The 10,639-nt window shown below is 66.3% G+C and overlaps 1 protein-coding gene across 1 annotated transcript; it reads right to left on the bottom strand.

Moving 5' to 3' along the window:
- Nucleotides 1-2,673: 2,673 nt before the first annotated feature.
- EXOC3L4 (exocyst complex component 3 like 4) lies at nucleotides 2,674-8,593 on the bottom strand. Its single transcript, XM_056113756.1, has 11 exons — nucleotides 8,155-8,593; nucleotides 7,091-7,748; nucleotides 6,380-6,491; nucleotides 5,087-5,209; nucleotides 4,697-4,797; nucleotides 4,419-4,499; nucleotides 4,031-4,145; nucleotides 3,674-3,793; nucleotides 3,454-3,606; nucleotides 3,232-3,353; nucleotides 2,674-2,851 (listed from the first exon to the last, which is right to left on the bottom strand). The coding sequence occupies exons 1-11, from the start codon at nucleotides 8,591-8,593 to the stop codon at nucleotides 2,674-2,676; spliced, it is 2,202 nt and encodes a 733-aa protein (XP_055969731.1).
- Nucleotides 8,594-10,639: the final 2,046 nt, after the last annotated feature.

Genomic DNA, 10,639 nt, shown 5'->3' with positions numbered 1-10,639 from the left:
ATAGTTAAGAATCGTGGCACTTTGGCCTGGCCCATTTCGCTGCCAGGGTAGCTCACCGCTTGCCCTGGGTCCATTCAGTCCCTCGTCGGGACCCTGCTTTTGGGGTGTTAGGAACTAAGGGCAACTGAGGCTTAAGTCGAGAAAGCAGATGCCCGGGAGTGAATAATATTCAAAGGCCAATCAAATCCTAAGTTACCTAGCATAATGTTAACGTTCTTTCTGTATCTATACAAAAAGGATATTACTTTAAGGTAAACTGTTCATAAGGCATATGGAGAGGAGAAAGGCAATATTTCACTCATACATATAAAATCATAGATTGCTGGGAAACTGATCTTACAAATTAACAGTCTGATTAAGGGGAAAGCTGATTAGCTGGGTGGGAAGGAGAGCATAGGGAAGACAGTTTACAGATAAACACAATGGAAGTGGAAGTGCTTCAGGAGCACTGTGATGGGTGTAACCAGATTGATGGGTGTAACCAGATAAAACCTAAGCTTCTTGTAGAGGGACAAAGCAATGTTACCCAACAGATATCAAGAGAGGGGTGCGGCAGGGTGATACCATTTCACCGAAACTCTTCAGTGCCACCCTCGAGAACATCATGCGACGACTGGAATGGGAAGGAATGGGAGTGAAGATAGGGGGTCGTCGGCAACTACACCACCTCCGCTTTGCTGATGACATTGTTTTAATAACACCAAACATCAGCCAAGCGGCACAAATGCTGGCCGACTTTGACCGTGAGTGTGGAAAGGTCGGACTACAGCTGAATCTTACGAAGACAATGTTTATGAGAAACAGCCTTGTTCCTATCTGCCTATCTGCCCCATTCGCTCTCAACGGAACGACCATCTCCGAATGCAACACACAGACACATATTCATAAAAATTCATTCACTCATACACATGCACAGTACACACATATACACACATATGCACACATGTACATTCCCATATACAGTCTTCACACACATTCATAATACACATTCAAACACAGACACTCATACACACACACTCATGTTCTCAGTATACTCACTCGCACTATATATGCACACATACACACTCACATATACACACATACATACATATAAACTTTTACCTACACTCGTACATGCTCTCAGTACACTTACATTTCCACCCACTCCTACATAAACAACCCCACACTCATACAAAGACACCTGCTCCTATATTTACACACACATCATAACCTCGTAACACTCACATACTCTTGCACACATACACACACACTCACATATACAACCCCCACGCATCCCTTCCTTATCAGCCTGACCTCAGCTCATCCGGAGGCAGGTGAGGACCAGTCCCTCTTGGCCTTGGGCAACAGGGTGGCCCAACACTTGGGGCTCTTTGCAAGGCCTCATCCGGCCCAACCACAGACCAGGGTAGAAGGGGTGGCGCCTGTGCTCTGGGTTTGACGGCCCCGGGAGGTGCCATGTGGCTTGCTTGCACCCACACAGGCTGGGGAAGCCAGTCCCAGCCCTCTGGATACGGATGCGTGCACGCACACATCCCTGGCCACAGAGGTTTGTGCCAGGAAAGTCCCAACTTCCCGTCTCTGGGCCTCAGGACACCCAGGAAGATGGCCCTGGGCCTCATCGGAGGGGCCTCCCCACTCTGCAGGGCTCAGGGGGGCCATGACTCACACGCTGGCACTGGGTCCCCCTCCCCGCAGCTCCCCTGCTCCCTTCTTCCTCATTCCTGCCCTGGCCCCAGCTCACTGAGCCTTCCCTGCCAGGGGCTGCTGGTGACATCCCCCTAGGATGCCAGTAAGACTCCGCCCGACTCCTGTTCTGGGGCCGAGGAAGGAGTGAGGCTGCTCTGCCTGGCACTGCCTCGCTGCCCCTGGGGTCAGCCAGCCGGGCCCTCAGCCAGCAAGGGCACATGCCTGATCTGATCCTCCTACCTCGGCACCCCCCCCCCCCCCACACACACACCTGTCCGGGCCCCACCCCTCACTGTTTCCCAGGGGCTGCAGCTGGGGTCGGATTTCGGGCCAACGTTGCAGAGGTGGGTGGGGAAGAGGAATGGGGTGCAGCCTCACCCCTGCGGCCTGCCCCCCTCTCTCACTGCCAGGAAGTCCCTCTCCCTTCTGGTAAATGCTCCAAGGTACAGAGTGAGTCTTGGCGCTGGTCCACCCTGCTGGAGAGACCTCAGGCCCAGCACCTGGGTGGCCCCTTCCCGCTCTACCTCAGTTTCCCCTTCCAGACAGCAGAAAGGGGCTGTCTGCCTTTCCTTGTCTTCACTCCAGAATCGTCTAGGCTGGCCTGGGAACCCGGACCTGCCCCCTCAGGCCCTTCCCTTCCTTAGGAAGGTTCCATTTTAATTCACATTTATTTACAAAATAAATACTCTTCCTCCCCGCAGACTGGGGTGGCCTTGGGGTTTGGGCAGGAGGAACCGCAGGGCTGACAGGCTCAGTGGGTCACGCAGGCCTGGCATGTGGAGGAGGAGGCAGGACTCGATCCCCAGCTTCCTGGGCCCATGGCCAGCTGTGCAGGACCGCTGGACCGCCGGGCGTTCCCCCGAGCACTGCTGGGAGGGTCCGCCACAAATAGAAAGACGCGTCCCCCACACATGCCGGAGATGCTCGCGGAACCTGGGAGGGAATACCAAGGGGGGGGGGGGGGCGCAGGTTCAAGGGGCAGGGGCGCTAGATGCAGGTGATGAGCACGTCCATGGAAGTGGGCACCTCGATCTCCCCGAAGAGCACATGGTCCGGAGCGTCCCGCTTCTCGGCGCTCAGCATCTCGTGCGCGCGCTGCAGCAGCCGCTGGTTCCGCCGGCGCCCGAGTCTGCGCAGTGCCAGGATGGCCAGCACGTGGTCGCGCCTGCCGGGACGGGGCGTCACTGCACCTCCGGGGGCCCCGGGAGTGCCACGGGGAGCGCGGGGATGGGGAGGGACGGCCGCCGACTGGGGAACCCCCGATGGCTGGAGGGGAACCCCACGGTGCGTGCGGCACCAAGAAGGGGAGGCGAGAGGCGGGCAGTGGGCCGTGGGCGCGGGGCGCCGGGCCGTCTCCCAGAATCTCCAGGAATCCAAAACAGCGGCTGGGACTTCCAGGGCTGTGACTCATCAGCCCCCCCAACTCCCTCTGGGAGCCGGCAGCGCCTTCCTTCCCCGGCATCCAGAGGTCCCCCTCCACCAGCCGGCAGGGGAGGGGAGCACTCCCAGAGCACCCCACGTTTCCCCTGGCTCCCGTGGAGGCACCTGATGTCGGGGTAGCTGTCGATGAGGGTCTCCAGGTGGCGCTGGATGTAGTCCTTGTAAGTCTCCCCCACGATGTCGGCCACGCTGGGAATTGCTTGGCGCAGCCACGTGGCCTGGGAGCCCTGCAGGGAGCGGGTGGGGGCTGCCCCATCTGCCTCGAGGCTCGGGGGTCGCCTTCGCCCGCCCAAGGCCCGCCCCCTCCCCGCCGCCCCCGGCACCCACCAGGTCCTCAAAGGTGCTGTTGATGGCATCTGCGTCCAGGCTCATCTTCTGCGAGCCGGTCACGCGGTCCGCACCCCGGAAGCGCTCCCGGGGCCTCAGCGCCTGCGCCAGGTAGTCCCGGACCACGAAGCGGTGCGCCTCCTGCAGAGTCTCCTGGGGGCGCAGCTCAGGGTCGGCTCAGGGCTCCAGCCTGGCCTGCGCCCACCGGGCCCCCGCATACCTGTGCCAGCGGCGGGACCACACGCTGGAGGTGGCCGGCGAAGGCCTCGACCTGGTCGAGCAGCGGCTGCAGCGCGTCCTGGTTCAGCCAGTCCTTGGTGCACAGAACCCTGAAGAGAGGCTGGGGCGGGGGTCTCCTAGCAGCACCCTCTCCGCTCTCGGCACCCCCTACCATGAACCTGCGACCCGTCTCTCCCCGCCACATGCCCCCTGCATGGGGGTCTCCAGCCTCCTGTTTTGGGGAGCTACTTCCCAGCTCTCGGTGGGTGCATTCCTGCTGTCCCCGCCCAGCTGGGAGCTTGTCGGGGCGCTGCCTCTCCCCCTCGCCCCCCACCCCAGCCGCGCCTCTGCAGCTCACCTGTGTGCCCCGCTGCAGACACTGCAGCAGCCGCTTCTGGAAGCTGCGGGCGGCCGCCCCCAGGGGCTTCTCCAGCCCCTCAAAGGTGCCTGGGAACCGGGTCAGAAGACTGGTCCTGGGGTGGGGGACCGGGACGGGTGACGGAGTGGGCCGCAATTCCACTCGCCTTCCCCCCGCCCGCACCAGCCCCGATGTGCCAGCCGGGTCCCGCCGGACACGGACACGTGCCGCTCTGGTAGCAGAAGGCAGGGCCGGTCGTGCGTGGCCGCTGAGCCCCCCAATATGCGGCGGGCGCGCCCCCTGGAGGCCGCCCACGTGCCGGCGCCCGGGCCCGCGCGCCCCCTGCTGGCCGCACCCGTGCCGCCCCGCCCGGGGCCTGGAGACCCACCGCAGCTCCTCCACCGCGTTGATGTTGGCGCACAGGTGCGGCTCGCCCACCGCGTTCGACTCCAGGAAAGCCCGTTCGAACCTGAGGGCGGGGTACGCGAAGGTCTTGGGGAGCCTTCCCAGACGCGCTGGGACTCCGAGCTCGCCCTCCGCGCGTCCTAGGGTGGGGCACCCCTCCACGCCCCCTGGATCTCACACCCTGAGCCCACGGGCCCTCCCAGCCGCCGTCGCTCCCAGGTCACCCTCCACCACCCCGCCCCAGCGAGGAGGCGCCCGCACCGGGGCACGAAGAGGCCGAGGCCACGCGCGCAGATCTGCAAGGTGGTGGCCTCCAGCTCCCGTGAGATGGCGCCGGCTGCCTTCACGTGCTCTGCCACCAGCTGCAAGCGACACCAGGGGCTCAAGGCGTCTGCGCCCACGGTCCCGACTCCCTGGCCCGTCCCCCATCCCTGGGCCAGCCAAGTCCCCCCTCCCTGCCCGGTCTCAGTCTCGGACCCACCCCCAGCCGGCACTCCCAAACACCCAAGTTGGCACTCTGCGGGCATCTAATTAAGCCCCACGGGCCCCAGAGGAGGTGCAGGTGTCCCTCCAGGTTCAGGGTGCCACCACCACCACTGCTCACTCTCCAAGCACAAGCCCAGTCCCTCCCGGCCCCCTTCGGGACCTCACCATGTGGACATCAGGAGACAGAGGCGTGTGGTAGCGGCCCTGCAGCACCTCGGGGGGCTCGGCGTCCGCCCAGCGGTTCTGCTCCAGCTCTAGGATACTGTCGAAGCAGCTGGAGATCTTGCTCTATGCGACGGGGGAGGGCGCGGCAGTGAGGCGGCCCCTGAGGGCGAGCTGTGCAGCCCCTGCCCCGAGCCGCTCTCCACCCACCTGGAGCCACAGGATCGGCTCGGGATGATGTCCGGCCCCGCGAGGCTGAGGGCCACAGTGGGCATGCGGCCCCAGGCCTGGGACTCTGGGCCCCACCCTGCTCGGACACGCCCCCTCCGGTCCCCGTCCCTCACAGGCACGCCCCCACCTGGCCCCCACCTAGCCCACCCTCCACGGACACGCCCCCACCTGGCCGACCCTCCACGGACACGCCCCCACCTGGCCCCACCATGCATGGACACGCCCCCACCTGGCCCACCCTCCACTGACACGCCCCCACCTGGCCCACCGTCCACAGACACGCCCCCACCTGGCCCCACCCTGCACGGACATGCCCCTACCTGGCCCCATCCTGCACGGACACGCCCCCACCTGGCCCACCCTCCACGGACACGCCCCCACCTGGCCCCACCCTGCATGGACACACCCCCACCTGGCCCCACCCTGCACGGACACGCCCCCACCTGGCCCCACCCTGAACGGACACACCCCTACCTGGCCCCACCCTGCATGGATACACCCCTACCTGGCCCCATCCTGCATGGACACGCCCCCACCTGGCCCACCCTCCACAGACACGCCCCCACCTGGCCCACCCTCCACTGACACGCCCCCACCTGGCCCACCCTCCACGGACACGCCCCCACCTGGCCCACCCTCCACGGACACGCCCCCACCTGGCCCCACCTGGCCCCACCCTCCACGGACACGCCCCTACCTGGCCCCATCCTGCATGGACACGCCCCCACCTGGCCCACCCTGGATGGACACGCCCCCACCTGGCCACACCCTGCACACACGCCCCTGTCTGTCCCCGCCCTGTTTGAACAAGCCGTCATCGGCACTGCCCCGGGGGACACGCCCCTATCTGGCCCCGCCCCTGAGGGCCTGCCGGATCTGGCTATGCCTGTATTCGGACACGCTCCCATCTGGCCCTTCCCCAAACGGACAGGCCCACCCCTGCACGGACACGCCCACCTGGCTCCGCCCCTAGTTGGACGCGCCCCTCCTGGCCACGCCCCATCTAGCCACGCCCCCGTCTGGCCATTTCCCCTGTATGGATACCTCCCAGGTGGCCCCACTGACCTCGAGGAAGCTGGTATAGTCGCTCTCCAGTCGCGCCCACACGTCTGGTGCCAGCAGAGGGGGCAATGGCTCTGCGGGCAAAGCCAGGTCTGGGGTGCCCAGGAAGTCAGGGCTGAAAGGCAAAGAGCGGTTGCTGAGGGCCAGGACAGGGCTCGGATGGGACAGCAGCTGCCCCTTACTGCCCTCTGGCTGGTTCAAAGCTGCTAGTGCAGCACCCGAACCTGGACTTGGGCTGGCCCAGCCCTCCCGGCCCCACGCCCTCCACCAGCTGTGCTCCCCACCCAAACTACTCAAACCGCCTGACTCCGGCTACGCTACAGAACCACGTCCCAGTGGACCTCGGCCACGCTGCCTCGGTGCTGACCTCTAGCCTCAAGGTCGGGGCACGCCCAGGTGTGAGATCTGAGCATCCGGCAGCTCAGGGACTGGCCACTATCCAACCCATAGTGCAGGGTGGAGAGGTCCGGTATCTGCCGTGCTTAGGGGGCCCGGGACTCCGGCACCCTCCTCCCGGGGCTCAGCGGGAGTCGGCACTGCTCAGTGCAGACCCGAGCTGGACGGTCCACAGGGGAACCCTCGAGAGCCTCCTCTCCGCAGTGGCTGGCTAGCACGGCCCCCGCGCGCTCTTGCCATCCCTGCCCTCCGCCTTCCCGGGAAGACAGGCCCTGCGCCCTGGCCTCGGCTGGGGGCAGCGCCTGGCGCGGGCCTCACCTGCCGTAGATGTTGGCGGCCCAGTCCAGCAGGAGGTAGAGCTGCTCGCAGCCGTGGGCGCCCTGCGCCAGCTCCTGCAGCCGCTGGGCCACGGCGGCGTGGAAGGCGCGCAGGTACACCTCCCACGCGGGGAAGCCGGCGGCCGCGTACACGGGCTGCACCTCCCGCTGCACCTTCTGCAGGTCGCAGCGCACCGTGCTGCCCAGCTCGGCCAGCAGCTGGGCCAGGTCGGACGCCCGCTCGACCTCGCCCCCCGAGGCCCCCGCGGTGCCCGCGCGCTGCACGCGCTCCTGCGCGCTGCGCTTCACCGCCTCCTCCCACAGGTGGCGCCAGCGGCGCGGGGTGCGCAGAAAGTCCCCGTCGGCGGGGGGCACCGGGTGGGCCTCCTCCTCGGCCAGCACCACGCTGGTCAGCTCGGCCAGCGCGGCCGTGTCCACGCCGTCGGGGCCCAGCGTCTCGCGCACGACGGCCCCCAGCTCGGCCGCCAGCCCGTCGTAGTGCAGACACAAGTCCATGGCCCGACGCGCAAAGCCCGTGGGGTCCCCCTCAAAGGTGTGCGACGCCTTCTCGGCCAACAGCGCATCCTCCAGGTGCTGCAGCTGCTTGAAGGCCGCCAGCAGCTGCCGCTCAGTGATGAGGTCGGCCACAGATTTGTCTTCTGAAAGGGACAAAGTCGACGAGAGGGGCAGCGACGGAACCGCCCAGGGCCCACCCAAACACCAAACAACCCCCTGGGACGCCCAAGCCCTGCCGCAGCCGCTCAGATCAGCCCCTGCCTCCTGCCCAGGCCTATCTCAGCCACTCCACCCTGGGCACCCTCCATGCAGCCTCTTCCGCCCTGTGAGCGGGTTGTGCCCGTCACCTCTCTCTGGGCCTCCAGCTCAGACCCAGCGCCCCCCGCTGCCCCCATGGGAGCGGAGAGCAGTCCTTTTGCCTCTCTGAGCCTCCCGTTTCTCCTCTGCCCTGGTGGGAAGGCCAGGCCCGCGCCCACAGGAGCACCTGTGAAGGGCTGGGCCCTGGGCACTGCCTGCCTCAGTTTCCCCCCTGCCCTCACAGCTCCTCACCTGTCTCAGGCTCTGGTCCCACTGGCTCCCTGTCAGCAGACACCTGCCGACTGAAGCCACCGCTGGCCTTCGTGGGCACCTTCTGGCCGTGGGCCGCCCCCTGCGTGGCGGTTTTCTGCGGCTGGTCCGTGGCCCAGGTCTGGTCAGAGGTGCGCGGCCGGCGGAGCGAGCGGAACAGGAGCTGGGGGCTTCGGAGCAGCCGGCCCGCCTCCTCCCCGGAGGCCTGGCCGGTGGCCCGCTTGGGCACCCGGTGGCTGGCCCGGACAAATGCCCGGCGAAGCGTGCCCAGGCCCAGGCTGGGCCATGTGTTCTCGTGGGGGGTGTTGGGCGCGTCCCCGCTGCTGGCCCGCCGCTTGGGCTGCTTCGGGGTCTTCGGCTCTGCGGGCTCCTTGGGGCGCGGCAGGTCCGGCGCAGGCCTCACCGTCCGCGGTGAGGGCATCTTTGCATCAAATCTGGGGGGAAAGGAGGCCAGGGCCTGGGGGGCGCGTTCTATGGGGCCCAGCCAATGCGAAGCTAGCGCCGGGGAAAGACCCCGGGTCTGTCTGAGGGGAAGCGTCACCAGGCAGCTGCCCACACCCCCACCCTCACTGGTGTGGCCAGGCCAGCCCCGCCCACCCGCATCAGAGAGGGGGCAGGGACGGGCGTGAGCGACAGACCACCTGCCTCGCACGTGCAAGGCCCTGGGGTCCATCCCTGGCACGCCATGCCCCACCTCCAGTCCCTCCAGGGAAGACCCTGGTGGCCCCCAAGACCACTGGACCTGAGCACCACCAGGCTGCCCCCCCCCCCAACTATTAACAAATGGGGGTGGATGTTCAGGGTCCAGACTTGGAGCCTGGCCTGAAATGGCCACGGGACCCCACAGCCCCAGCCCCTGACCGTACCCCCACAGCTCACCCCCATCGTTCCCATCCAAGAGGGGATCGGGGTCGCCCGTGGCCACCGTCTTCCCTGGGCTTCCCCAGGCTGGTGCGGGCGGGGAGATTGTCAGCGTGGGCGGGCCTGCGGGCCTTATCAGTGCCTGCAGCCTCCACAGGAGGGGCCCCGGGTCTATATTTAACCCAGAGGGGACATCCCGGTGCTGCTTCTACCAGCTGAATCTCCTTCCCACCCAGCGACGTGCGTCCCAGAGGGTACATGGGGGCCCTTCCTGCCCCCATGGGTCTGCAGCCAGAGGCCGGCAGCGCCTTCAGCCAGGACCTGCTGTTGGCTTGTCTGCGTTTAAGCTGAGCCAGGGGCCCTCCCGCACCCACCAACACCCACGGCGCATAGGGGCAGGGCGCTGGCAGGCCACCGGGGTCTCACTTGAGCCCCAAGATGAGAGAAATGGGGGTCACAGGCACAGCCGGACTGCAGAAGCCCCTGGCCCAGGCCAGCGCCCCCGTGTGCCTGCCCAGGGCTTGGCAGCCGGGGCACTAACCTCTCTGGGGGCAGTGTGTGGGCACGGACCCTCACCCCTGCGCCCTCCGGTAAGAACTGCTCCCAGGATCAGGCAGAGGCCTCCGGCCGCTGGCTTGGAAGAAGTAGGAGGGCGGGTCGGCCAGTGATTGACAGCAGCCTTATCAGCCCCGCCCGGCCACAGGGCAGGACGGCCGTGGCGCCAGCAAGGACCCTGCCCGGCTGTCCAGGGCAGGGGACACAGCCCAGGAGGCACCAGTACCCCCTTGCACTGGGCCCCGAGTGAGGACGAGGACCTTCGCATGGGCTTTCCACCCTATCCGGCGGTGGGGGAGGGCAGGCCCCTGGTCTGGGGCATCCTGCCATTTGGTGGGTCACCCCCATGCCCAGGAGCTCTTGGTGGGACCCCCCAAATCACCCCCTTTCAGAGAGGCAGGAGCCTTCCTCAGCTAGTGGGGGCTTGGTGGGGGGAGTAGAACACACCATATAGGACCACCAGCTTCCTGGGCCCCGACCCTAAAACACTGCCCCCCCTCACCTCCAGGGAACCCCCACCCCTCTCTGCTCTTGAAGCTCCCCAAGCTGGTCTGGACCTTCCCTGACCCCGGGGTCTATGAGCCCCACTTCAACCTCCTGTGGCGCCCACATCGCCTGAGCTCCCTTCTCTGCCCGCCTTACCCCCTCACCAGCCTCTGGCCACGCACATCAGCGTCCTGGGGGGCTCCAAACCCGACCCGGGTTCCAGCAGCCAGGAGTGCCCCATGTCTGGTGGTCCAGCGAGCTCTGCCCCAGTGGCGAGGCCCCTGCTGGAGCCCCAGTGTCTGGCCTGGGGCTCTCGTGCTCCCATGCCTGCCAGGCGCTGCCCACCCAGAGTCTCTCTCTGGCACGTTGCTGGTCCCCCTTGGCGGCAGCTGCCCCGGGGGCCCACAGAGGCCCAGTGTCTTGCTCCGGACCCACAGCGCCATGTGCCCAGCGGGGCCCCCAACCCAAGCTTCCCTAGATGTGCCCTGCTCCAATGCCCCCCCAGCTGACTGTCCCCTGCTTGCCGCCCGGGGCCGGTGCTGGCCCTCTCCTGTCGCCTGCCGCC

This window comes from Sorex fumeus, unplaced genomic scaffold (assembly GCF_029834395.1).
Source record: "Sorex fumeus unplaced genomic scaffold, SorFum_2.1 ptg000022l, whole genome shotgun sequence".
Taxonomy (NCBI): domain Eukaryota; kingdom Metazoa; phylum Chordata; class Mammalia; order Eulipotyphla; family Soricidae; genus Sorex; species Sorex fumeus.
Note: the sequence above shows the minus strand (reverse complement) of the source record. Positions and strands in the feature narration are given on the sequence as shown.

Bases quoted from the DNA above. Each gene is read 5' to 3' on its own strand.
- EXOC3L4 (XM_056113756.1), bottom strand. From the start codon at position 8,593: ATGCCCTCACCGCGGACGGTGAGGCCTGCGCCGGACCTGCCGCGCCCC. The intron at 5,210-6,379 runs GTCAGTGGGGCC...CCCGTCGCATAG, and splicing joins ACTATACCAGCTTCCTCGAG to AGCAAGATCTCCAGCTGCTT. The intron at 2,852-3,231 runs GTGCCTCCACGG...CCGTCCCGGCAG, and splicing joins GACAGCTACCCCGACATCAG to GCGCGACCACGTGCTGGCCA.